A 25,588-nucleotide genomic window follows, 5' to 3' on the forward strand; every position below is an offset into this window, starting at 1 on the left:
TTAGTGGATCCATGATCACAACTCATAGTGCTTTACAGTTGAGTTTGCCATTCACACACATTTATACATCTATTAGCAGCACTTTTTTTCTATGAGGGGCCATTCAGGGTTCAGTTCCCAAGGACACTTTAGCATTGAGATTGGGAAGACTGGGATTGAACTACCGATCTTTTGATTGGCAGACAACCGCTCTACCCCTCAGCCACAGCCGGCCCTCTTTATATCAAAGGCATGGCAATTTAAGGGAGATCAGAGGCAAAGTCGCAGCAAAAGGATCAAACGTATATGACCATTTCAAGATTAAAGCCAATTGGTGCCTCAAAGCACCATTTCTTCAGTACTTAGTCACACTGTACTTGACCTTTGGTTCATTCAGACATAAGTGAAATATAACTTACTGCAATCTACAACAGAGATCTTCATCAACTTTCTTCAGCAAAGGATTTTCATTTCACAGCACCATGACCAGGAGACACAACCGACCAAATAGGAAACAGTTTAGATTGTTTGCCCATCAGGAAGTAAATTCTGATGAACCAGTAGCTCCACCTAATGACGTGATCACCGACAAGCAGGAAGCTGATGGCCCAGAACAGTTTCTGTTGACCACGGAGGAGCAGTCCACTACTGATGACCTGATCGCCACCAAAAGGAAAGGAAAGAAGGAAAGAAAGAAGAACAATCAGGTGAAGGCTGAACGCATTGATGGCCCTGAACAGTTTCTGTTGACCACGGAGGAGCAGTCCACTACTGATGACCTGATCGCCACCAAAAGGAAAGGAAAGAAGGAAAGAAAGAAGAACAATCAGCTGAGAGCTGAACGCATTGATGGCCCTGAACAGTTTCTTTTGACCATGGAGGAGCAGTCCACTTCTGAATATGAGAATGAGACCATCTCAAGAAATGGGATGGAGGTCTCTAACCTTGAGACCAGTGTCCAACTCACTGAGGAGCAGTGTGGACCCATCAACCAGCAGAAAGCAGACACGTTGATGGATCAGCTCCAACTGAGGAACACAGAGATCTTGAGCCCAAAGGAAAAGCAGGGGGAGGAGGATCTGTCCGAGGGGCTCACACAGGCCACAAATGAGCTGCAGGAGAAAGTGGAAGAAAACCTTTCTCAACTTGACGACGTCAAGAAACAGGATCTCAATGAGAACAAGGAACAACTCGACGAGCAAAAGGAAGAGTTGGATGAGAAGAGGAGACACATTGATGAGGAAAAGAAGGAATTCAATGAGACCAAGAAACAACTCGACGAGCAAAAGGAAGAGTTGGATGAGAAGAGGAGACACATTGACGAGGAGAAGAAGGAATTCAGTGAGGCCAAGAAACAACTCGACGAGCAAAAGGAAGAGTTGGATGAGAAGATGAGACAAATTGATGAGGAGAAGAGGGCATTCAATGAGAACAAAAAACAACTGGACCAGCAAAAGGAAGAGTTGGATGAGAAGAGGAGACAAATTGATGAGGAGAAGAGGGCATTCAATGAGAACAAAAAACAACTGGACCAGCAAAAGAAAGAGCTGGATGAGAAGACGAGACAAATTGACGAGGAGAAGAAGGAACTCAATGAGAACAAGGAACAACTCAACGAGCAAAAGGAAGAGTTGGATGAGAAGACGAGACAAATTGACGAGGAGAAGAAGGAACTCAATGAGACAAAGAAACAACTGGACCAGCAAAAGAAAGAGCTGGATGAGAAGACGAGACAAATTGACGAGGAGAAGAAGGAACTCAATGAGACCAAGAAACAACTGGACCAGCAAAAGGAAGAGTTGGATGAGAAGAGGAGACAAATTGACGAGGAGAAGAGGGCATTCAATGAGAACAAAAAACAACTGGACCAGCAAAAGAAAGAGCTGGATGAGAAGAGGAGACACATTGACGAGGAGAAGAAGGAACTCAATGAGAACAAGGAACAACTCAACGAGCAAAAGAAAGAGTTGGATGAGAAGAGGAGACACATTGACGAGGAAAAGAAGGAATTCAGTGAGGCCAAGAAACAACTCGATGAGCAAAAGGAAGAGTTGGATGAGAAGAGGAGACACATTGACGAGGAGAAGAAGGAACTCAATGAGAACAAGGAACAACTCAACGAGCAAAAGGAAGAGTTGGATGAGAAGAGGAGACAAATTGACGAGGAGAAGAAGGAACTCAATGAGACCAAGAAACAACTGGACCAGCAAAAGGAAGAGTTGGATGAGAAGAGGAGACAAATCGACGAGGAGAAGAAGGAACTCAATGAGAACAAGGAACAACTCAACGAGCAAAAGATAGAGTTGGATGAGAATAGGAAGCAAATGGAGGCAGAGGATCTGACTGAGACCAAAAAACAACTTGTCCAGCAAAAGAAAGAGCTGGATGAGAAGAGTGACCAAATGGAGGACAAGGAGAAAAAGAAGAAGAAGAAGAAGAGTTTTTTCAGTTGGTTTAGAAAGAAAGTCATTCCTACTGTTTTGGTTTTGTGGGAAACTATCATAAGCTAAGACCAAACATCAGTAACTCCCTACACCTCTCCACCTTAACACCTCCCTTCTGTCTTTCACCCTCTCACTTTTTCCTTCACCCACCCCAACCTTTCTCTATGCCCCCACTCTTACTCCTCATACCTGTCATGGCTCTTTTTCCCTCTAAATATTAGGTTACATTGAAAGGAGTGTACGTTCATTCAAATTGAATTTGTATGATTGTAATTCTTAATAAATGAATTTCCTTTAAAAGTTGGTCTCGTTCACATTTATCAATATCACTATGACTATGGTTTTCTGTGTCTGGAGTTTTTTGGGAATGATCCGCCCTTAAACTTTACGTCTTGAAGGTAAAGCCCGGCTGAAGTGAAGTACAACAGGGATGCTCTCATTTGAGAAATCGAAGCAGTAAAAGTCGAGGGAACACAGAAGATCTCCAAATAACTTGAGGGAATTTGGCACAAAGTGAATACTTGAGCTTGGATTTCATCTTATTGGCCCAAGGTCAAAGGTCGAGGTCACAGTTTATGTTTCGTCTTGAACATGATATTTTAAGTACAGGTTGGATTTTGGTGCCTTGGGGTCAAAGGTCAGGTCAAAAGGACCTGATGACCTGAAGGTTACTGTGACATACAGATTATGCCTTTTTTCTACTGAAGCCAATTCAATTTTCCTCTGACGTCCTCAGGTTTACTGGTATGAATATTTCATATTGAATGTTTATATATTTAAACATCTGCAGAACACGAATTAAAAAATATGGTGCATCAGAGTTAGAAATTAAAAACTGAGGCTGGAATAAAAGTTAACATCCAAAAAATATTTTTAGTGTTTTGTAAAGTTTTTAAAAATCTTGAGACCAGTGTCCAACTCACTGAGGAGCAGTGTGGACCCATCAACCAGCAGAAAGCAGACACGTTGATGGATCAGCTCCAACTGAGGAACACAGAGATCTTGAGCCCAAAGGAAAAGCAGCAGGAGGAGGATCTGTCCGAGGGGCTCACACAGGCCACAAATGAGCTGCAGGAGAAAGTGGAAGAAAACCTTTCTCAACTTGACGACGTCAAGAAACAGGATCTCAATGAGAACAAGGAACAACTCGACCAGCAGAGGAAAGAGTTGGATGAGGAGAGGAACCAAATGGAGGCGGAGAACAATCCGATTGAGACCAAGAAACAACTCGTCCTGATGAAGGGCGAGGAGAAAAAGAAGAAGAAGAAGGAGAAGAAGAAGAAGAAGAGTTTTTTCAGTTGGTATAGAAAGAAACTCGCTTATCCTTTGTATTATTTTTTGAAATTCATCTTAAGCTATTATTGAACATGATATTTTAAGATTAGGTTGGATTTTGGTGCACAGGGGTCAAAGGTCAAGGTCAAAATGACCTGATGTTGCTGTGTGTAAAGGTTACTGTGAACTTTGTATGAAAAAAGTAGGAATATGTACACAGAGGCTGAACTGGTCGGTGTAGGTGGTAATTCTAGTTCCAGCCTAGATCCATCACTAATTTCCAGGAAAACTGTGAACATTTTGAAAAATGCATGAAAGGAGAAAATAAATGTTGTGAAAATCTTATTTTCTTATTCACAAAACAAACAAACAAACAAACAAACAAACAAACAAATGGCCTTTTGTTACTGTTTTGATTGAGAGACCCCTAGTGGCTGAAGTTATATATTGTCCATTCAAGGGGATTTTCAGCAAATGTTTGTTTATCAGCTGTTCTCTGGGGCCCCCCTCTCACTTGGGGCCCAAGGGAACTACCCGCTTCACCTTCCTTGTTGCAACGCCCCTGCTGAAAGCTCATGTTCATTCACTGTAGAGAATTTTTACCCTTTACACAACACAACACCATCGACATCTTGATCAGCGAACATGAATCGGTGTCACAATGTTTTCAGTTAAACATTAAAATCACAAAAGAAGCTGTTTCCTCAGCAGTTTTGCGTCACAGGTCCCGTGTGGTTAACGAGGCTTGTCCCTGGAGGGTTTTTCTTTCATTCCAGTCTCTGTTTCTGGACATGTGGCTGTTAATTCCGGATTTCAATCTCCCTTGAGCCTCAGTGTTTCAGACTAATGTCCGGCTATGTAGAACAGAGAAGCAGTGAACACACTGTCAATGACATACTTTCCCCGTCATGAGGCCCATGAATGCAAAGAGTTTGAAAAGGTATTGTCTCTGTGTTGATAAAGAAGCGTCTGTCTACATTCCTCACCGCTGCTGTTGTGCATCAGCCTTTAAATTCCTGAAATCCAGACACCAAATGCCTGAAACTCCCTGAAGTGAGCGAGACTCTCAGATTGTGTTTCTTTCTGAACTCACAGGCCGACGTCCACTGCGACACATGATATCAGATACACCCCTCTGGTGTCTGCGGACTGTTACCCCGGGGCTGTCGGGGTAATAAATGCTCCTCTTTGCTCTAATCACTGCAGACCTCAAGGAGATTTAAATCCCTGAAAGGCAGAAAGCTGACATGAAAATATTCAGTGGTTTGCTGCTTGTGCGTCTTACACAATCTGAAGAGTGTGTTCATACCTACACGCTGCAGAACGTACTACTGTGGTATGTGGCCTGTTTTTTCGCCCTCCACTTTGGTTCCAAGCTGAAGTATCTCGATAGAACGGTGGCCCTGGGAGTTCAACACACTTAAAAAACACGTGACAAAACACGTTCAAATGAAGAACACATGCACTGCAAATACACACAACACAACGGAAGTGTTTCCCCGGGACGGACACAGCTGAGACACACTTGAACTGTGTCTCGTATCAGGGGCTGCATCCTTCAGAGGCTGCATTTGAAGACCAATTGCATCACAGCGGCACCTTTAGCCTGTCCTGTTTCAATCCCTGACAAATGAAGGCTCCAACTGCTGGACCCTCCCCCTCCCAGCCTGTGCCAGGATAGGTTGTTGCCATGGTTTGTGACTTGTGAAGTTATTAGTTGAAGTTATACCCTCAACGATTAAATATATACCTGTACTTACGTGTTACTTATTTCAACACTGTGATCACATGATTCAGACATTATAGCAGATTTATGCTGCAAAGAGTAAATGTTGATACGCATCAGCACCAACAATGGACAGACACTGAGCGGAGGAACCACACCTCGAGCGTCGGAGGGTCAAAGCTGTGGAGGAAAATGGAAAATAAACCAGAGCCAAGATTTTAGACGAAGAGGAAACATGAACGAACACCACTTGTGTCTTTTGTATCAGAGCAATCACGACAGAAGATCTTAATATGAGCCTTGAGGTGTGTGATGCATGAAGATATAATAAACTACGTGCAACCCAACGTACTAATATGTGGAGTGAGGTTAATTAATAACAAGGACATTCATGTCTTGATGAAATCAGAGTGTTAGTTGTTTAGATGTGGAGGACGATAGAGTGTGTGAGTAAACTTCCTTTAAATAAGTAAGTATTTTAACTTACTTATTTTTGTATCTGTGAAGTGCTATATATATATGTAAAGATATTATTATTATTAGTTTTATCATTATAAGGAGGAAACAAAATTGAGAAGATAGCGTTGGAAACAGGAATCCTCCATTTTTTCCTTCATGCTTTAAACTAAACTATTTTACAAATTAATTTACTCAGTTCTATCTACTTTATTTATGTTCAGTTTCTCCTCTCTGTGCTCTGTGCTGTTTTTATAGTTAAGACTACACACACACACACACACACACACACACGCACACACACACACACGCACACACACACACACGCACACACACACTCCTCCCACACTGAGTCTCCTCCCACAGCAGCTCAGTGAGTTTCAGGCTGCTTGTTTCTGTCCTCACACACTCTGAGGAGACTCAGCTGCAGGTATCGGTCTCTTCTCTGCCGAGGAAACAAAACCTTCCACACCGAAGCAGATGTGAAAGATTTAATCCAGATGTGAAAGATTTAATCCAGATGTGAAATGTAAAGAACAGTTTGTGTTTTTTTTTTCGTTCATGTAGCTTCAAACAAGAGAAGAATAAGTTTGTATAATTCCAAACATGCAGCCTTAAAGTAGACGTTGGGTCCTGAGGAGATGAGGAGCTGCAGAGTCTAACACCTGAGGACGTCATGGGAAAATGGGAGCTGACAATGGTGAGTGTGACAAAACCGAAAAGTCAACTCAGCAGGATTCAGTTCAGCAGAGATGAATCTTTGTCATGTGGGTCAATGTTTGTCTCATTAACATGTGAAATGTGGAGTTTTCCTGCGGGCTCGTTTTTTGTGTTGACACCTGTGGATGAATCGTGTTTTTATTCTGGTGGAAGTTTTTCCCCTTTGCTGTTTATTCTTATTTAAAAAAAAAAAAAAGTTGCCTGTTGATAGATGGTTTTTTATCCTGGGCTCTGGGATGAGTTGACTCTTTGCTGTTTATTCTTGAAATGTGAAAGTTTAAAAAATAATACATGTGAACTAAAAGTACCCCAGAGAAAATGTGGAGTTTCTCTGACACTTTTTGTAGTGAAACCGTGTTAGTATGTCGATTAACATATCTGAAATATATAAAAACCCAAAATACAAATTTAAAATAATTCATAAATAGGTGCTACTTCAGAAATAGGTTTTTTAAATAATGATATAAAGGCAGATTCTTGTTAGAGGATCTTAGTTTCATTGAGAGACGTTACAAGACCTTCTAGGTTTTTCAAAGAGGCATTGTTGAATCTCTGTGTGACTCAAATGTGAAATATTCACACATGAGACAGAAGCTGCTGTTGCATCAGATCAAGACTATGACTGAGTCTGTTTGTGTGAGTCCAGGACAGAGGAGTCGTGCTGCTGCTCCACGATCTGTCCTGTCTGTTCCACTCACTGCTGCTCCAGGCTGAGTGATACAAAGACAAACCAGGTTATTTTGACACATGAGTCACAGGTTCGTTCCATTTCCACCGGAATCAAACCAAATAAATGAGGATTATGTGGATCTTGCTGGGGTCAAGTATTTTTCCTGCACGTCTAGATTTATGTTTTTTTTTTTTTTTTTGTCTGCAGTTTTCACATGACACTTGAATTGTCCTGCTGCCTCTCTGGCTAATGTGTAATCTAACGTCATATAGTGTGTTTGCTTCGGATCTGTGCTGCGCTTAGTGCCACCACCTCATCACTGACACAGGCTTCACATCTGCATAACGAACAAATGGTTCTAGTTTCCGTGCTGGACAATAGTGTTTGTGTGATACTGGTCAACACCGGCAACCACACAAGTAAAACATAAAGACATAGAAATCATCCTTCACATAAGAAGAGAAGAGTCGTGCCGTGAATTGATTTGAAATGATATCTGTTTGTTTCCTCCCCGCTGCTGTGAGTCACGCTTGTGGTGTCGTCAGATCATCTGTGATCTTAAAGCTCAGGACACTTGTTTTTAATTTTGTATGGATTTGTGTAACATTTGCATATAAACCAGAGCATTAGACATTAGTCAAACATGAGCTCGTTCTGACTCTCATGTTTATAATGTGGGACTTTAAAGGGCCTGGGAATAAAGAGGCGTCCTCCCACTTTGAAGAAATACAAGCGAAATCTCTCGGATACGAGCGATAACAAGAAATTCTAAAAGTTGGGATTCGTTGACCTGAGTTTCATATCTCATATTGGTGACATTTTCTTTTATTTCTCAGAATAATTCAGAGATCTTGATAAAAAAAAAAAATCTGACGTTTATGTGTTTGTGTAATTTGGTGCCGATAACGATCTGGATCTAGGGAATTGAAATGTGGTTTGATGAGGTCTGAGCTCCACTGAGTGGTTTTTAAAGGCGACTCGTCGGGAGTAAAATAAAGAAAATAGCTTTTAGGCTTGAATAGACACGTATATGTTGTGTTCTGTCGATGAAACACTGGAGATCATTTACGACATAAAACCTCTGCTAAAACATCTGACCTCTAGTGTGGATGTGGAGGTGACGATGAAGGAAACAGACTCCTGACATTTTGGATCCGTTCCGGTGTTTTGCTTTGATGCACTAACCTTTTGATAATCCTCTTATTTGTCCCTAAACATTCGTGTTCACCTTCAAAACTCCTGGAATTCTCTTCTTCCCCGTTGCAGGGAAACTGTGAAAACAGGACGTGAAGTGCACGTACGCCTGACTTCAACAATCGTTGCACACTCGCGTGTTTGTGTTCTCGCTGCAGGACTGATGATGAGTCAAATATTACGTAGTTATTGTGGCTCACACGGGATCAGTGTGACTCTCAGTGGGGTTGTGTCACTTGTTTGTGTGTGTGTTGGTTCACCAGGCCTGCGGCTATTGTAACCTCCTCGTGGTGGCTCGACCTCTGACCTTAGCGTTGTGACCAGTAACACTACTAGATACGTATTTGTGTTTGTGACCAGTATCTGTGTATTTTCATGACACAAGCCGGGTTTTTAAACGTTGTTTTTCTTCACCTCTGCCATCACCAGAACCCAGTGCAGGAGTGGGGCGAGGAGTTTGAGGACGGCGCCGTGTACGGGGTCACTCTGCGCCGGGAGCCTGCCCCCTCCTCCGCCCCCCAAACCGATGATGCGAACCCGTCCTGCGCCTTTGTCCAGTACCGAACCTGCAAGGTGCGGCGTCTGAAGGCCGCCACGCTGCAGCTGCTGGTGAACCACGTCCTGGACCCGAGCTACCAGGAGCAGGACTACAGCAAGATCTTCCTCTCCACGTACAGAACGTTCACCAGCAGCTCCACGCTCATAGAGCTGCTCTTCCAAAGGTAACACAACATAAGGTTTTGTGCTTAATTCTGGGAACTTAATAACGCTACGTCACCACGTTGTGTCCGGGGGCTTTTCAGACTTCGTTTCCCTGACGGAGCGATTCTCTGCTCTCGGCTTTGATGTCATAATAAGCAGCTGGCAGGTGCTCATTATCTGGAAGCCTCTGACAACAACAATTGTGCACAGAGTGGTTTTAGGCTGCGGCTGGCATGACTGCAGTTCAGGATCACCGCAGGGCAGGGGAAAAATAATAATTAAAAAAACAAAAAACAACCGACAAACAAAATAGCTCTCAGGGTTCAGACAAGTGCAACGTGAAGTTTTTAAAATCTGTTTTCACCGTTGCAGAGACAACGCTGCGTCAGACCTGGACATCTGTGACAGCTACAGGAGGTAAGAGGACGACACTGAGCCCGCAGCCACTTTGTATCTGCTGTGTCTGCTGCTCTGGTTGAATGTGACTGTTCCTCTGCGTCCCCAGCCCTCTGTTAGCCTTCATCCAGACGTGGTTGGATGAGTTCAGCGAGGACCTCAGGGATCCTCCCACGCACTCGGCCCTCAGGCTGCTGCTGGATCACCTGAGCATCAGCTCCGCGGTGCTCGACAACATGCGCAGCCAACCCAACTTCTGCTCCTTGGCCGGGCAAGCCGAGGCGCTGCTCAAGAGCTTCCAGAGAGAAGGTATAACATGGCTGAGAGGGATGAGGCCCTTTGTGTACATGTGAAAACCCTCTTGCTCATTGGATTCCCCCTCCGTGTGTTTGTTCAGAACCGGAGACGAACGTCGGTTCTGCTCCGGCGGATCTGGATCAGGAGGACGAGGGATCTGGTGATGACGACTCAGGATGTGAAAACTCTCTGGATCCAGGTGGGATCATGGATTTCTCTGCTGCCGCCGTTGCCGAACAGCTCACCCGCATGGATTCTGTAAGTGAGCGGCTCCGTGTTTACACATGTCCTCTGTTCCACATAGTTCGATTAACAGCTGATGATTGATGGTTGATGGTTTTCATGGGTTTTCAGGCTCTTTTTGTCAAAGTGGTTCCTTACCAGTGTCTGGGCTGCGTGTGGTCTCAAAGGGACAAGAAGGAAAACATGTCTCCCACCATCCGGGCCACCATCTCCCAGTTTAATGCCGTCACCAGCCAGGTGATCATGTCGCTGCTCTGCCAGCCCGAGGACCCCGCCTCCAGTCCCACTTCCGCCTGCCGGCCCCCCACCACTCCTGCACAAAGGGCCCGCATCATCGAGAAGTGGATCAGAGTAGCGCAGGTCGGACAAACTCAGAAACAACATGATCACTGGAACATTTGATTTCATGTCAAGTGGATCCGCTGATTGTAAATTGCTTCTCCTGCAGGAATGTCGTGTGCTGAAGAACTTCTCGTCTCTCAGGGCGATTCTGTCGGCGCTTCAGTCTAACGCCGTCTACAGGCTGAGGAAGACCTGGGCGGCTGTCAGCAGGTAATGTTGGGACACAACCACGTCTCTATGGTGGAGTTCATATCGTGTCCTACATATTTGTTCTTTAACGAGGTTATCGACCTCTCGTCCTGAGCAATTCACTGTCACTGACGGAGCAAGTCAGCAAATAACTTTGAGCCATAATCAGGTCACAAACATTGTGGTGAGTTATTATAACGTGGAGCCTGACTTCATGTTTGTGCTGTGAACATCTGGAGCAAGAAGTGAAGTGAAACATCTGGAAACCTGTTGTTGTGAAGACTGGTTGATCATTTTAGTGTCTAAACGTTTTTTAATGGCTGCGTATTTACTGTTTCTGTTGTTTTTTTTCCAGAGAGAGCACGTCCACGTTTAATAACCTGTGTGAGACGTTCCCTGACGAGAACTGTGTCCTCACCAACAGAGAGCTGCTGGGGGAGGTGAGGAGAAAATAACCTTTATTCATTGTTTACAGAGTTACCCTCAAGTCTTTTCTTTAACACAGCTATCCATTATCTATCTGCTGAAGAGTTCCTGTCGAGTGGTGAGACTGTAGACTTTACTTTATATAAAGTCTACAGTTGAGATAAATGTTTAAATACTACAGTTGTCCGATAAGATTAAAGATTCCTGTTTATGCATTGTATAAACTTCATGTTCACCAGTGCAGGTCGACCTGCTGCATCTGCCGTGAGCTGTCACTCTGTCGACATGTGAAATTAAATCATTAATAAATGAAGGAGGGCTGACGACAAAGAGCGTTCCTGAAAACATGTTTGGAAATGATTTTCTTCATGCGTATGGATTTTCTCCTTCAATTATTAAAAAGCTTAATTCCTCTGTGTTAATGTGAAACCAGAGGCCTCGGGCACATTGTGTTCCCTGCTTTTCTTTCATGTAGTCTCCTTCGTGCGACTGCGTCAGAGGCGTCTTGTGTCTCGTTACAGTGAAAGGACTCTAAAGTCAATAGTTCACCAGTTTCTCTCTGCACACAACAACCAGACGACTCGCTCTGGAAAAGTTCAGAGATAATCTTTATTACGCTGTTCTCCTCCTTTTCACTTTTAATCAGGCGTGGCCTTTTTATGGAGGGAGTGTTTGTGTAAACACGATCAATCATACATGTGTAATATCACACACAAAGACCTGGCCTCCCTCCCTGCCTCCCTCCCTCCCTGCCTCCCTGCCACAGGATAACTATTAAACAGGATGTTCAAGTTAATGTGTGATAAACCTTGAAGAATTTGCTCCATAAGGAACTTTCACATGAAACCTTTAAACCCATCTTGCACAAATACATACGTGCAAACCCAGTTTTTATTTACCACTTGCTTTTGATCACTTGCCAGTGTCTGTGTCCTACATCCTTCAACTGAATATAGCTCCGTCTGACCCCCTCTGACAGGACGGAGGCCAGGCCAGCGTGGATAACATTTCTCCAAAGATATCCAAGCGGTGTCCGATCTCCAGACAGATGGTAAGGTCCGACTCTGGAGGAGAGAAGAGTTGAGACGTGACGAGAAGCCCAGCGGGTCTAGTTCCACTCAGAGACTCTGAGAAGCAAAAGTTTCATTTCCGTGCAACATTTGAATTGTCACTTCTTTCATACTTTTCAGCTGTAAAAGCTGGTTTTACTTCAGTGTGGGTGGAGGATCTCAGAGACCCGCAGCTATCTTTAGCCTCGAACAAGTTTCAAACAGCCTCAGATCAGCAGGATTATAGGAGAGTAATAATAGACCAGACTGGGGTCGTTATGAGTCATATGCACATTCTCCTGAGCTGTAACATAAACCCACAGTGCTGCTAACTGGGACATGAGCCTGTGGGAATGTCGTCCAGTCTTAACTCGTTCAGAACTGTTTGGGAAAAAAGTGCTGATGCTGGATTTGAAAGACAAATGAACAGATGCGGTGACAATGGAACCCGGGCGGACACTTGAGCTGCTCTCAGATCTGCACTGAACTCCGTGTAATCTCTGTATGTGACAACGCAAATGTCCGAGGCAGAGTTTGTTCATATGTAAAAAGACCCAGTTGTCCAGACATCATCCGTAGTTCATGTCTTGTGTAACGTGCACTGTGCTCATATGTCGTCTCTCTGCAGAGTACGTCCAGTGGAGTGGTTCCTTACCTGGGGACCTACCTGACCGTCCTCACCATGCTGGACACTGCTCTGCCCGACACCGTGCAGGTACAGAACACAGTCACATCTGTGTAATGTTTGAACTGACAAGAATGTCTCATTACGCTCACCACGATGGTTGCAGTCGGGAAAATGTTTTCAGTGAACTGACAAAACTTTTAAACATGTGAGGGGAAATACACTCGTGACTAATTACCTCATAGAAGTGAAGCATATTTAAAAATATGTTCGCAGATGAGTACACGTGTACAAATAGATGAATTTAAACTGATACACGTGTTTAAGGAAGGTTTACTCAGTTTTCAGTCACATCAGATGATCTTTTAATCATCTTCTAACTGTGTGCAGTTGTGATGGAGAGTGAATGAGTAGTTTTCATAAAGAACTACACAAAGTAAAGTAAAGTAAAGTAAAGCCTCAATACGTCTCCTCATTACAGCTGCTTTGTATATTTGAACTGCTCTGCTGTGGAGGTCACAATAAAAAGTGTTTCTGTCGTGTTCATTTCTTCTTCAGTTAATTATTGATCAATGCAATAAAATAAATCTATTCTTTTGACAGAGTGGACTCATAAACCTCGAGAAGAGACGAAGGGTGAGTGGAACAGTCTTTAACCTTTCCCCCTTTTTTTTTTAAATGTATTATTCCACATCAGACAAACAAAGTACAAAGGTGTCGACGTCTTGTCTCAGCGCCACATTCCTGTGGAGTTGGGTGTGTGCGGCGTGTTTGCATTGTCAAAGTAAACAGAGCGGCTGAACATTTTCTGACTTGTTGTTAGTCGATGCCGCTTCAGTAAAGTATTCGAATATTCACAGGAACGCGTCCCTGTCGCATCTGTTTGTGTGACGTTGTTCTGCCCCTGCAGGAGTTTGAGGTTCTGTCTCAGATCCGTGTGCTGCAGGCGTCCTGTTCCCAGTACACTCTGCCCCATCACCCCAGAGTCGCTGCCTGGCTGCAGGGACACAAGCTGCTCACCGACCAGGAGAGGTGAGAGGAGGGGAGCCCAATAAACAATGTGCTGGTTATATAATGTGGTGGTTAGAACGGCCAGCTCCACTCATTTATGGCGTCTGCTCTGATAATCCCGTCTCGGTGTCAGGTGGTGTTATTATGTGGCCTTGTCATAAAGATGTTGTCATCGGACATTTCAAATGCAAAATATGAAAATGTTCTGATAGTGAAGTTGGAAACAACAGATCATCTTTCCTGGGTCCAGTATCAACAACTGAATCACATCTGTATCTGTGAACTAATATAAACACTCAGTTAACTTCAGGGTGTTATTATCAAATGTTATTCTAATTCTTCTAAGTAGCATGTAAATGAACTTTATTTCATCACGACGCTGAGACATGTCGGCAGTTCTGAATATATATAAGAGACATTTTAGATTCTGTGCTCCTCGCGGTTGTTTCAGATTAAGATGCTGCTGAGGAAACTTTGAACTGACTCACTAACCAGCCACTTTTTATTCTTTTAATATTTAACACTTTGTGTCTGTTGGGTGGAATAAAAATGTGCATTTTTACAAAGTCTCTGCAATAAAACCAAAGAAATGAGTAGCCAGCTTTAACGACACTGCTGACCGGCTGACGTGACACAAATAAAACATACAGCCTGTTGTGCAGAGTCTGACTCGTGATCATGTTTGTGTTTCAGTTATGAACTGTCGAGACAGCTGGAGCCTCCGGTGGACGTTTGCTCACCGGTTCTGTGGAGCCACCGCACGCTCACCAAGAAGCTCTCCAGGTGAGTGCTTGATTTGAATGTTTAAACCCACACATTTCACTACACACACACACGATTAACTCTGAAGTCAGAGCAAACACGGTGGAGCACATGTTGTGCTGATCCACAGTACGAGAGGACAGTTATGAAACAGCTTCAGAAAGTGGAATCATTTCTGTCGGGTTTCTTCTCTGTCCTCAGTCTCCTGACCGTGAGCGATGGATCCAAGAAACTCCCGGCCGACCGGATCAGCGTCTCCTCCTCCGGATCCAGTGGATCTGAGATGGAGGATCTCTCCTCCCCGAACTCGGCCTGCTCCATCAGACTGCAGGTAAGAAGCTGTGTGTGTGTGTGTGTGTGTTTGTGTGTGTGTGTTTTCTCTCCGCCCTTTGTCCTTTATAGCGGAACACTGGAGTCTTTGTTGAAAGTGTCGTCACACTGCTTCATCTAAAGCGTCTCTGTGCTTGACACAACATCCACTATTTACACTTCACGAACAATTGTCCCATTTTAAATCGCCCAACAAACCCTGGAGCAATTCTAATGAGGAGAACATTACACTGAGCGTTTCATAATCTCCCTCCAGTGAAGATCGTTCTTCAAGAGCCGGCAGCAGAATTTCATCTGAGCAGGTTTTAAGTTGAGGTGTTTGTTAAATGTTGCTGCTCTGTAGCTTCACTGTTCCCTGTAGAACAAATGTGAAATCATCATGTCCTCTCCTCAATATTCTTCCTCTCGTCTTCTGCAGTCCTTTCACAGCTCGTGCAACAACGTGTCCGAGCCCTTCTCCTCGTCCTCCTTTGCGTCATCCTCCCCGTGCTCCTCCGCCGCCTCCTCTCCAGACTCTCCCACTCCCTCCAGCCCCCCCTGCAACTGCCGGGCGGACCCTCACCCACCGGCCTCGTCATGCGGCGGCGGCGGCGGTGCGCGGCCGAAGTCTTCGCTGGCCTCCCTCCACAAACGCTCCGTGTCCATGACCTCTCTGCCCGTGTACAACCGTCAGGTGGCCGACTCGTGCATCGTCAGGGTGAGCGTCGACTTGTCCCAGAGCAACGGCAACATGTACAAAAGCATCCTGGTGAGTTTATCTCCGAGAACTGATTTGGAAAATGGATATCTGCAAGACAGTGTACATCTTGTATCCACAGTTAATTTATTAGATCAAGAAGCTACATGATTAGAAACTTGGAGTATTTCTCACAACTACACGTCTGATTCTGTCTTTCACAGTTGACCAGTCAGGACAAAACTGCTCATGTGATTCAGAGGGCGTTGGAAAAACATCACCTTGAGCACATGAGCTGGAAGGAGTTCACCCTGACTCAGGTCATCTCCCAGAACAGAGGTCGGAGCTGAGCCACTGGAAAAGAAAATACTCTGACGTGTAAAGAATCTCTGTTTGACACGTGTTTTGATTTCTGTTTTCAGAGTTGCTCATCCCAGACAAAGCAAACGTCTTTTACGCGATGTCCACATCGGCAAACTTTGACTTCGTTTTACGGCAATTCCCCAAAGGCCAGAAGAAACCGCTGAGGGCCACATCCAGCCTGGGGCGATACACAAAGTAGCTCCGAGAGTCCGGAGGAGCTTCTTCCTGGAGAGTGGTCCTACTTTTTAACAGTTGTTCTAGAAGACGACGTTCTCAGACCTGAGATCCACGTTTTCACCAGAGATGAAACTTTTTAAAACGTGACTCACAATGATGCAGAAGCACTTTATGAAGAGGAAGCGGCCGAAACTGATGAAGCTTCAGATAAACACCTGGATCGGACTTGCTTTTTTTTCCTGTTGGAATAAACCGGGCATAAATCCGACCATTGAACCAATGAATTCCTTGATTTTTTCCCCTGAGGCGTTTGAGTCCGCTGCTCGATGTCCCTTTATATAGTCGTTGCTATGAAGACGTCCCTCAGAGAGCAACACGTGTGGACATCAGCGACCTACATATCTAAAAATGTATGTAGATATATATATACATGAACGCTGAGAAATAACACAGCTGGACGCTAATAATAACCTGTGTGTTAGATAAGGGTATGTGGGTCAGATGCTGTGCACAGCCGGTATCTAACTCCCGGCGCCCTGCAGCGAGTGGTCGGCCTCTGCAGATGAGACACCCCTGCTGTGCTGGACGTGTTGCCGTATGAGGAGTGGGTGGAGTCGCTCTCAGCAGGGATCAGTGTGTTCCCTGCGAGTCTCGGATCTGTTGCCGTGATGTTTAGCGTGCGCGGCTCGCACCCCCGACCGGAAAGATGGCATTCCTGAACTCTGGTAACCATGGCAGCAGCAGATATTTGACGGACGGAGATGTAAATGCAAATGAGGCAACGATAAGGGTGATCTGTTCATGCTTGTAGATTTTCTGATGGTTTCTATTTATTTTCACTTTGGTTCCGCTATGGTTCACTTTGAATGCACCTTTATCACGTTGTGATGACTCACGAGGCTTTAACTTGTCTTCTGACTTTTATTCGGAGACACGGTTGATTGACGTGGCCAGAATTTCTTCTCCCCTGATGAAAACTGAGAATATTTAAAATGCCTGTTTGTATTTTTTAACTTAATTGTATTTAACAGTGAAGCGCAGACTTGTGAAGCTGGGATGGAACCCCCCCCCATAAACAAGAATAAACATTTTAGAATAAGTTAATTTCTCCTGAAACTGTGCAATATCAACACCCCCTCTGTCGGTCGTTTATAATTTATCTTATAAATATGTTTGACCGTGTTCAACCTTTTTTTGATGAAGACAAATGTTTGGTTGTAAAACAAAATGAATAAACTGTCTGAAAAAATGAATTTCTGTCAAATTTCCATTAAACAAATGTTGTTATTTGTCTATTTGTTTTTGCCCGTGTGTTGTCATGGTAACAATGTGCTTTGTCATACGGTAATATTTCAATAATATATAAGTCAGCGAACAGCCCGGGGCCACCGCTGAATTTCAAATATCTGTATTAATAATGTGGAGGACCACACAGTCATAGATTTTTATATAGACATTTCATTAATTCAATATGTACAATAATAAAAATCTATGTGTTAATGGGCAATTGAACAATGAATTATAAGAACATTTAATAAAATGTCATATAAATTAATTATTTGTTAAATAAATAAATTCAAAATGTATAGAAAGAGCTCTAGTTGTCAAACATATATGATCGATGATGAAAGCGACAGAAGTTGATGGTTTCTTTCTTGGGTCAGATCCCATCCTTCCACCAGGTTTCAGCAGAATCACTTGAGTCGTTTTTTTTTAAATCCTGGTCAAACTTTATCTTTTTAGGTTCTCCAGAGTGGTACTTCCGGGTGTGTGCCTGTCAGGTCAGGCTCAGGGCGAAGGAAGCCCACACTCACCTGACCGACGTCATCGATGACGAGCAACATGGCGCCTGTCGAGGAAAGTAGATCCAGAAATCCACGTGTTGGGAGGAGATGAAGGCGGGAGGAAGTGAACGAGATGAAGATTAACACAACTTTCACCACAACACGTGTTTGTTGCACTGGCAGGTTTTGTGGCGAGTGAGCGAACAGGAGCTGAAACTAAATCAACCCCGGAATGAAATGTTTGTTTGTCTTGAAGAAGCGTCACAGAGCGGATCAGTGATGCTAGAAACACAACGAACACACGTTTCACTCACAGACACACAATCCAACAACAACTGGTTTATTGTGTTGAGTTTGTTACGAGGGAGGAACCATCGTCTGAGAAGCCACGAGGTGAAGATTTATTGGATTTGGCTAAAACCACCTGAGAGAATTGTCATCGCATCACTTCCATCTGACATCAGACGCCTCATCAGAGAGAAGCAGTTCAAGGCCTTTCATCTGAGGTGAGTGAGATACACAGTATATATGTGTGTGTGTGTGTTCAATAGTTAAGTGTCGCCCTCTGTAGGCGATGTTGTGAAATTGCTCTTAACGGAACAACAGTTAAACACAGATGAACTGAACCTTTTTGCTCCAGGACTCATAAAAAGAGCTGAGAAAGAAAATAAGAGATTTGATTTGAGCTGCTTCTTTTGTGTATCATTCAACACATTTTACACATTTAACACATTTAACACGCAGGTTCTCTCCCACTTCTTCACGTTCCTTCTTCTTCTGTTAACAATGAGCTATTTCACTTTTTAAAGAAACTTAATTTCACAAGTCGACCGACAGATCAGACTCTGAGGCAGGAAAACCCAAGAAACAATAAGAAAACTAGACAAACATGTCGAAGTCAAAAAGAAAAATAAAATAAATCCAAAGTTAAAAAGCCAAGAAACGAGAGGAAAACGCAGTTTTGGTTTCTGGAACAATCTGTGTTCAGTTCATCAGTTCATCTGTGTTGATTGTGAATTTAAATGAATGGAATCAGTTTCTCGGAGGAACAAACAAAAAGAGATTTGTTTCTTGAAAACAAACATTTTTTTTTTTTTAAAGGTGTGGTTTTATTTACCTGCTTCACGTGACGTCACTGACCTCTAGAGGCTGCAGAGTCAAAGCCTCGTTTCTTGTTTTACGTTGAGATGTTAAATTTCCCCTCGATCGACTTCAGAACGAGACAGTGACCAACTATCGTCCTCATGTGATGATGGTGTTTACATGAGTTGCTCTGAGAATATAGATTGTGACTGCACCATCACACAACTTGTATTGTTTTAATGCACATTTGGAAAAGATGCCTTGTATTTAGTATTTCCATTTTATTATATTATATAAAAAACTTACATCTTGTATTTCTAATCTTGTTCACATCCAGGTCATTGAATACTTCATGTCTCTATATTTGATTATTACTTTCTCCGAGTACGACCTCATTCGGTCAAAGAGAGAAAGCTGTTTCCATGGCAGCGTCTGATTCAGCCTGATGTCTGAATAAAGTTAATTTATGTTAAATGCAGTCTAATGGCTGGAACGGATCGAACTCATCAACTAAGAAGTTGCACAATGTCGCCGCTTGATGGCGTCGGAGAGCGAAACCTTCAGTGAGGTGACTGTCAGTAGAGTGTATTTACATCGAGACACCACTAGGGTGCAGCAGCAACTTTTGCGTTGGAGCATGTGTGGAACCTGAACTCGTATGTATGGTGCAGAGTATTTGTGTGTGTTTTCATATAACACGGTTGCATAACTTCAAACCCTCACGTCGTGAACTCGCCCTTGGTTTCATCGTATCACCCCCCCCCCCCCCCCCAGATTCAACATTTTGAAATAGAAACGCTAATAATATCCACGCAGCTGCTCACGGGATCAGAGCAGTCGAGGATTTCCGTCTGTCCTCTGTGGAGCTGACCTGTCCACTCGCTCAGAGACACAGCAGAGAGAGGTGTGTGTGTGTGTGTGTGTCGGGGGGGGGGGGGGGGGGGGGGGGGGGGGGGGGGGATGCACAGGTCAGCAGTTCTGAAGGAGAAACAGGACACTGCCCCTCATCCAATACATTCTCATGTATCATGTATGCACGTGATGTCCGGCTGCAAGCACACAACATATCAATGCACCCCTGAGCCCCGGCCACGTCCAGCGTGTATCTGCCGCTGCTGTGCAACACAGAGGAGACGTCCAAGGTCTTATCTGGATTTGTCCAGGAAATCTGGGTGGCGGGCGGCTCCCCGATGAAGACTGATGACTCGTGGAGTTTAGCTGTCTGTGTAATCGATGAGGGGGGGGGGTCTGCTCATGGCTGAAAGTCGGAAGATGTTTCTGAAAGGATGTTTTCCACCCGTGTGAAATAATAAAGCAGGATACAGACGATTCTTTAACCAGATCAAATGGAAACAGTGGAACCTGAAGTTTCAGGTGGTTGTGCACTCATGAACATATGAGAATGAAAAATAATTTTCCCTCTAAATCCTCGTCACACGCTGACCTCGGCCTTGAAGCGTCGCAGCGTTCCCTCCAGTTTTTACACTTTAACATCCACAGCTTCAGCACGCACTGGTTGCACAAGGAGCGATGACATCACATCCTGTGCGGTGGGAAAGGAAGGAAGGGAGGAAGGAAGTGCAGCGTATGTACACAGATAAACAAAGCAGTGTGAGAATTCTCTTCCTGCAGAGTTAGTAGAGTCTTTTTTTAATCGGAGGTCATGACCCCTGTTTTAATGTGGATGAAGTTCAGTCCGAGTGTGTGAAAGCTCAGGGCTCCTCCTCTCCGCTCCACCTGGGGGGGGGGACAGAGGAGGTGGAGGAGGAGGTGGTGGGGGGGGGTTGCATGTGGGTTGAGGTCAATGAGTTTCTGTCGTGTTTTCGCAATCAACCTGGGACACGTGTGCTCAGAGGCCATGTCCCGTCTGTGCTCACACTCAACACAGCCCAGTTTCCCTATTGTCAGAAGAGGCAGCGAGGCGGACATGTACATACACACACATGTTGGCGTGTCACAGGGACAGGCCATCTATACAAACACCGCTTCTCTGTGAGTGACGGTCGTGCCTGTTTGCGCCCCTGGATATTCTTGGCAGGGTTCAGGTCCGTTACATGTGCACACGCGTGTGACCTCCTCCGACCCCTTCTCTGGAATTAATGCAGGTTGATGAGTTTAACCTTTTCAGTGCTGCGATGGAAAAACACGCCTCATGTATGGAGATGATGTTTCCATGTTGAGATTTATAAATTCCTATCGCTGTCATGTGGTTCAGGTATTGAGTTTATTTTATCAATGGGAAATTTTCTGTGAAAGCGATTTTCTTCTTTTCTTTATGGAGGTGTCGTAGTTCTGCCAGAGACTGAACGGGATCTTTAGAGGAGGTGAAATATTTTTTATCGAGTGAAACACACTTTAGATATTGTGTCTGTCTACTTTTAATTATGTCACAGGGATCAGGGGTCGCTGTAGAAAAGCAAAAAGTGATAAAATAAATGTGTGTGTGTGTTTTCAAAGTGCTTCGTAAGATTAAAATGAAGAATTCAAGAAAAATATAATTCATAAACATACAAATACAGGTTTTAAAGATATGTCCATATGAATATTAGATATGTTTAATCAAGTGTTTGTATAGTATCTGTAAATGTGTATAATTATACTGTGTATGCCTGCATGTGTGTGTTAAATGTCACATATCTTTCTTTGTGTTCTCCTCCTTTAGATAATAATCAGTATATTGTTGTTGTGAGTCCTTGTGGTCTGTGCAGCTTCAGGTTTACGACCCAAAAATAAGATTCAGTGATCCGGTGGTATATTACACACCTGTGTGTACTGCATGGTCGTTTCTGAGTCGTCGTTATGATATATGAATCACTGAGATCAGGTTTGTCTTGAAGAACGATGTTCGACGACCTACGGCGTCCGACCTGCTTCCTGTGACCTCATATCCCTCATTAATGTCCTTCCCATTCGCTCCTGGTTCGCGTGGTCAAGTGTTTTTTTTTTTTTTTGCGAGCGCGTGTATCGTGTGCGCTGGTCTATTTTTAGGCCGTGGGCAGAGTTGCACACTTCACCTTCATGGATGGATTTGCGTGCATGTGAATGTAGAGTGTGCGGCGCGCTCGCCTCCTCCTGTGTGATTCATGCAGTGACGTAAACGGCCTCAGTTGCTCACACGCCCGGCCGCTGCACATGGCTCTCAGACAACACACTCCCTGCCTTCACGTGCTCTCCTGCCCCCTTCATCTCTTTCAGCCTTGTTTTTTTTAATTTTTTTAAATCTACCGAGAACCCACCCATTTCCTCGGCTCTGCCTGTTGCTTCACGGACCTTGGCAACCGTTATCATTGCCCGATTACACGTCCATAACCTAGTTTCTCTTGAAAAAACACGATTGTTCCTCTTTCACCTACTTCAGATTCATCCTTGCAGTCGAATCATGTTTTTTCTTCATCCTCCTCCTGTTGCCGGAGAATCTTTTTAAATCCCCTCTGTTGCAACTCATGGCGGAGGCTCGCTGGAGCTGAATGTAAACATGCCCCAACTGCTCATTCTGCAGCTGCTTTTAATAAGGAGCTGTCTGGGCAGGAGTTGCTTCAGAGCTGAAAAAAAAAAACAAAACAACAACCCTCTGCCACGAATCCCAGCCGGGTTTTTTTTGGAAGCACGAGGGCTTCTTAGAAAGTGGGTGAGCGAGAACGGGAGGTCAAATCAAATCTGGGCAGCGTCTCGGCTGCTCAGCACGCGCGCCATTAGAAGCTGTTTTTCCCAGCGTAGATCACAAAATGTTCACCGGGCTGTTACAGAGTTTACTTTTTGTCGCCACTTTTGTTTTATGTGCTCCTGGCCGACGCTGAAGGTCGCTCTGTGTTCGAGCTGCATTGTTGATTGTCATCGCGAGCATCATGAAGAACCTGGTGTTACAGGTTCAGTGACCCACATACTGAGATCCCAGCTTAACCTGCAGCTTCTCACTCGTAGTGAACAAACAGAAATGCAGCTGGTGCCGTCGTCTGTTTTCTGCTCGTGTGTGTCTCTGCGACCTGCGACGCCTGAACCCACCTCACCAACATGAACCCCGGACTGAAGTTACTCTCTGACTCGTGTACGAGCTACAGTTCATTTACACTTCTTGTTTTTGTCACACTTTGAGATTTTTCACATCCTCGGTTTGCGTAACACTTCCAGTTAATCTGTCGAGCGCCACGCACGCACACACACACAATGTGTTGCTCTGGCAGCGAACTCGGCGCGTTAACAATGATGGAGCTTATTGTGGCATCGTTGAACGCAAACAACAGCTGATACTGTAAATCCCCTCCTTGTAATTTTACTGCCTCACCCACCTGCTAACCCCACAACCTCGTCCCATCCTGGCTCAGTGTGTGTGTGTGTGTGTGTGTGTGTGTGTGCGTGCATGTGTGTGCAAACACTTTACATAACCGCCCGCCTTGGCCCCGGTAAAGGTGTTACTGTAACACGTTGTGAGCCGACTGCATGTGAGCAACCCCTCACATGGGACCGGCCGTCTGCCCTCCCCCTCCAGGTGTTTGGATTAGAGGGAGGAAGGGTTGAGTGGCGGGGAGGAGCAGGGAGGAGCAGGGAGGCCCTTACTGTAAACTGACTCCCTGTCACTCATGACCCACTTCTGCTGCTGCACTTTCGTCTTCCTCCTCGGCCCCGTCACCCTCAAGACTCTCTGATTATTGTGTGCACTTGTTAATAGAATGCGGCGACTTTACTTCTGCAGTTTTATCTCACCCGTCGCCTTTTTCCCGACGAGCGTTGACCTGGCGCTGCTACACGCAACCTCGCATGAACACGTTCACAGGAATCTCACTGCGCCTCCGCGCTTTGTTCCAAACATGTGGTCACATCTGTTCAGTTGAGACCTGAACACTTCTTTAATCTTTGATGAAAGTTATGCAATGTTTGTGTTTCTGCTTCTGGAAACGTGAAAGTAAATGTTCTCGCTGTTAAAAATTAACCACCCGACTCAGAGATTGTCCAAAGGTCGGCCGGAAACTTAATAAGATGTTTTATACTTCTGATCTAATTAGGTTTTTATTGCCTGAAGGTTTGTAGATCAGTTATGAGTTATTTTGTCCAGTGTGTCTTTTTAATTTAATAATAGTTTAGTTTTTAATAGTTTAGTTGTTAATTTTGTTAATTCAAAGTTTTAACAGCTGGATTTTGGTCGATGTCCTGACAACTCAAGGTAGAACGATTTCTGGAGGCCAATATTAAGGAGTAGAAAAATTCATGAAAGCAATATATATATGTATATATATAAAACTTTGTCAAAATCGTGCAGGATATTTTAAAGTTTAACCATAAACTTGATAGTTAATTAAAGAAAACTCAAATAAAACCAAATAGAAAGAACTTAAATAAAGAAAATTCATATTTTTAATGTAAAATGTTCTGCAATTCTGTAAAAATAAGGTTTCATGTTGTATATCAGCACGTATATCGATGACATGTTTACAGTAAAAACCGTGGTGCCATGCAAACACGTAATAAATAAAAATCTAAATGCTTCCAGTAATGTGGTTGGCGAAGTTTCATAATGTTGAGCAAGACTTCAGGAGGATGTTTGGCACTTTCACAACAAAGCGATGACACAAATCACTCTACTTGAGGCTTTTCAGCCATTTCACCACCAGCACAGTGTTGAAAACATCCAGTCAGAGCAGCTACAGAGTTTCTCTATTAACAATACACGACTTTTTGTGTCTGAAAGGTTTTTTTGTCTGTTGTGACAAACCCTCGGAGAATTACATTCCTTCCTTTACTGAGTTTTGTAGCTTCTGCAGCTTGTGCTTTTGGCTGCAGCAGGTAAAAAGGTCTGAACACCAGAACGAGCAGGTCCACGCAGGTTTTTTAAGTTTCCATTGCTGCTGATCGAAGCTGGAGGCCGATTTAAAAACCTTGTGTCTGCTGCAGAGTCATTTGACCCAGAAGTGAATAACAACTGAATCCATTCCCATCGCAGACAGAGAGTGGGTGTGAGTGGGTTTTCTTTTTTTGACTCATGGAAAAACAACCAGCCGGTGAACACGGTGCAGTGTTGAGCAGATCAAGAGATCTGGAGGAGGTGGAGACCAAAAGTGGAGCTACAAGTTGTCCTGTGTGCAGTGTGCGGTACATTTGGTGTTTGTTTCTTCTCTGTGCAGCATCGATACAAATCTGAAAAAGGTTTGATACACAAACATGTCGCTGTGTATTTGTTTGTCAGCGCAGCGTTGTTTATGAGGTTACTGCAGAACCCCCCCCCCCCTCCTCATCTCTTGTTGTCGTCCTCTGACACGAAACCATAAACAGGAAGTGCTCCTGTTGTCACGCTCTGCACCAATGGCCTCAGGTGTAACCTTACTGGGCCCATTCAGCCTGTGTGTGCGCATCCTGCTGTATGTGTAGGTGCACACTTGGACGTTCGTTGTGCGTTGCTTACAGGTTGTGTGACTTGAGGGGTGGGGGGGGGCAAACGGGGGGGGAAAGGAAGACGAGCGCTCCCGGTGCTCTACTTACAGACACTTGAACCAAGACGTCTCTAGACAGATGGATGGGCCTGTTGACACTAATCCACTGTATGAGGTAATGGAGTTAGCCTGTGTTTGTGCACTCCTTCCCTGCCACCGCTGACTTACTGACTGACCTACTTACCCAACAACTCACGTGGCACACACAGATTTACTGTTTCGTTTCCCAGAGGCTTAGAGGACCATA

The 25,588-nt window shown here is 44.3% G+C and overlaps 2 protein-coding genes across 3 annotated transcripts; both read left to right on the top strand.

Annotated features, from left to right (window-relative positions):
* The first annotated feature begins 354 nt into the window (after window positions 1–354).
* On the top strand, window positions 355–2,723 carry LOC138407707 (golgin subfamily A member 6-like protein 22). Its single transcript, XM_069524930.1, has one exon. It carries the CDS (start codon window positions 462–464, stop codon window positions 2,487–2,489), a length of 2,028 nt encoding a protein of 675 aa, XP_069381031.1. The 5' UTR covers window positions 355–461; the 3' UTR covers window positions 2,490–2,723.
* Window positions 2,724–6,282: 3,559 nt separating this feature from the next.
* Window positions 6,283–17,345, top strand: LOC109643272 (ral guanine nucleotide dissociation stimulator-like 1). 2 transcript variants are annotated; one of them, XM_020108330.2, is made up of 17 exons: window positions 6,283–6,580; window positions 8,894–9,186; window positions 9,539–9,583; window positions 9,672–9,871; window positions 9,960–10,117; window positions 10,214–10,462; window positions 10,551–10,654; window positions 10,989–11,073; window positions 12,039–12,110; window positions 12,737–12,823; window positions 13,337–13,369; window positions 13,644–13,765; window positions 14,438–14,527; window positions 14,708–14,837; window positions 15,255–15,584; window positions 15,737–15,851; window positions 15,935–17,345. In XM_020108330.2, exons 1-17 carry the CDS (start codon window positions 6,557–6,559, stop codon window positions 16,072–16,074), a joined length of 2,277 nt encoding a protein of 758 aa, XP_019963889.1. In that variant the 5' UTR covers window positions 6,283–6,556; the 3' UTR covers window positions 16,075–17,345. The 2 variants fall into 2 exon arrangements, with proteins under 2 accessions (XP_019963889.1, XP_019963892.1); XM_020108333.2 differs by lacking the exon at window positions 12,039–12,110.
* The last annotated feature ends 8,243 nt before the right edge of the window (window positions 17,346–25,588 follow it).

This window comes from Paralichthys olivaceus, chromosome 5 (genome assembly GCF_024713975.1).
Source record: "Paralichthys olivaceus isolate ysfri-2021 chromosome 5, ASM2471397v2, whole genome shotgun sequence".
NCBI classification, from domain to species: Eukaryota; Metazoa; Chordata; class Actinopteri; order Pleuronectiformes; family Paralichthyidae; genus Paralichthys; species Paralichthys olivaceus.

What these genes read in the sequence shown, in the direction of transcription:
- LOC138407707 (XM_069524930.1), top strand. Translation starts at nt 462, where the DNA reads ATGACCAGGAGACACAACCGACCAAATAGGAAACAGTTTAGATTGTTT.
- LOC109643272 (XM_020108330.2), top strand. Translation starts at nt 6,557, where the DNA reads ATGGGAAAATGGGAGCTGACAATG. An exon ending in AGCTCACCCGCATGGATTCT is followed by an intron (nt 10,118 to 10,213) that starts GTAAGTGAGCGG and finishes ATGGGTTTTCAG; the next exon opens with GCTCTTTTTGTCAAAGTGGT. An exon ending in CTGCTCACCGACCAGGAGAG is followed by an intron (nt 13,766 to 14,437) that starts GTGAGAGGAGGG and finishes TTTGTGTTTCAG; the next exon opens with TTATGAACTGTCGAGACAGC.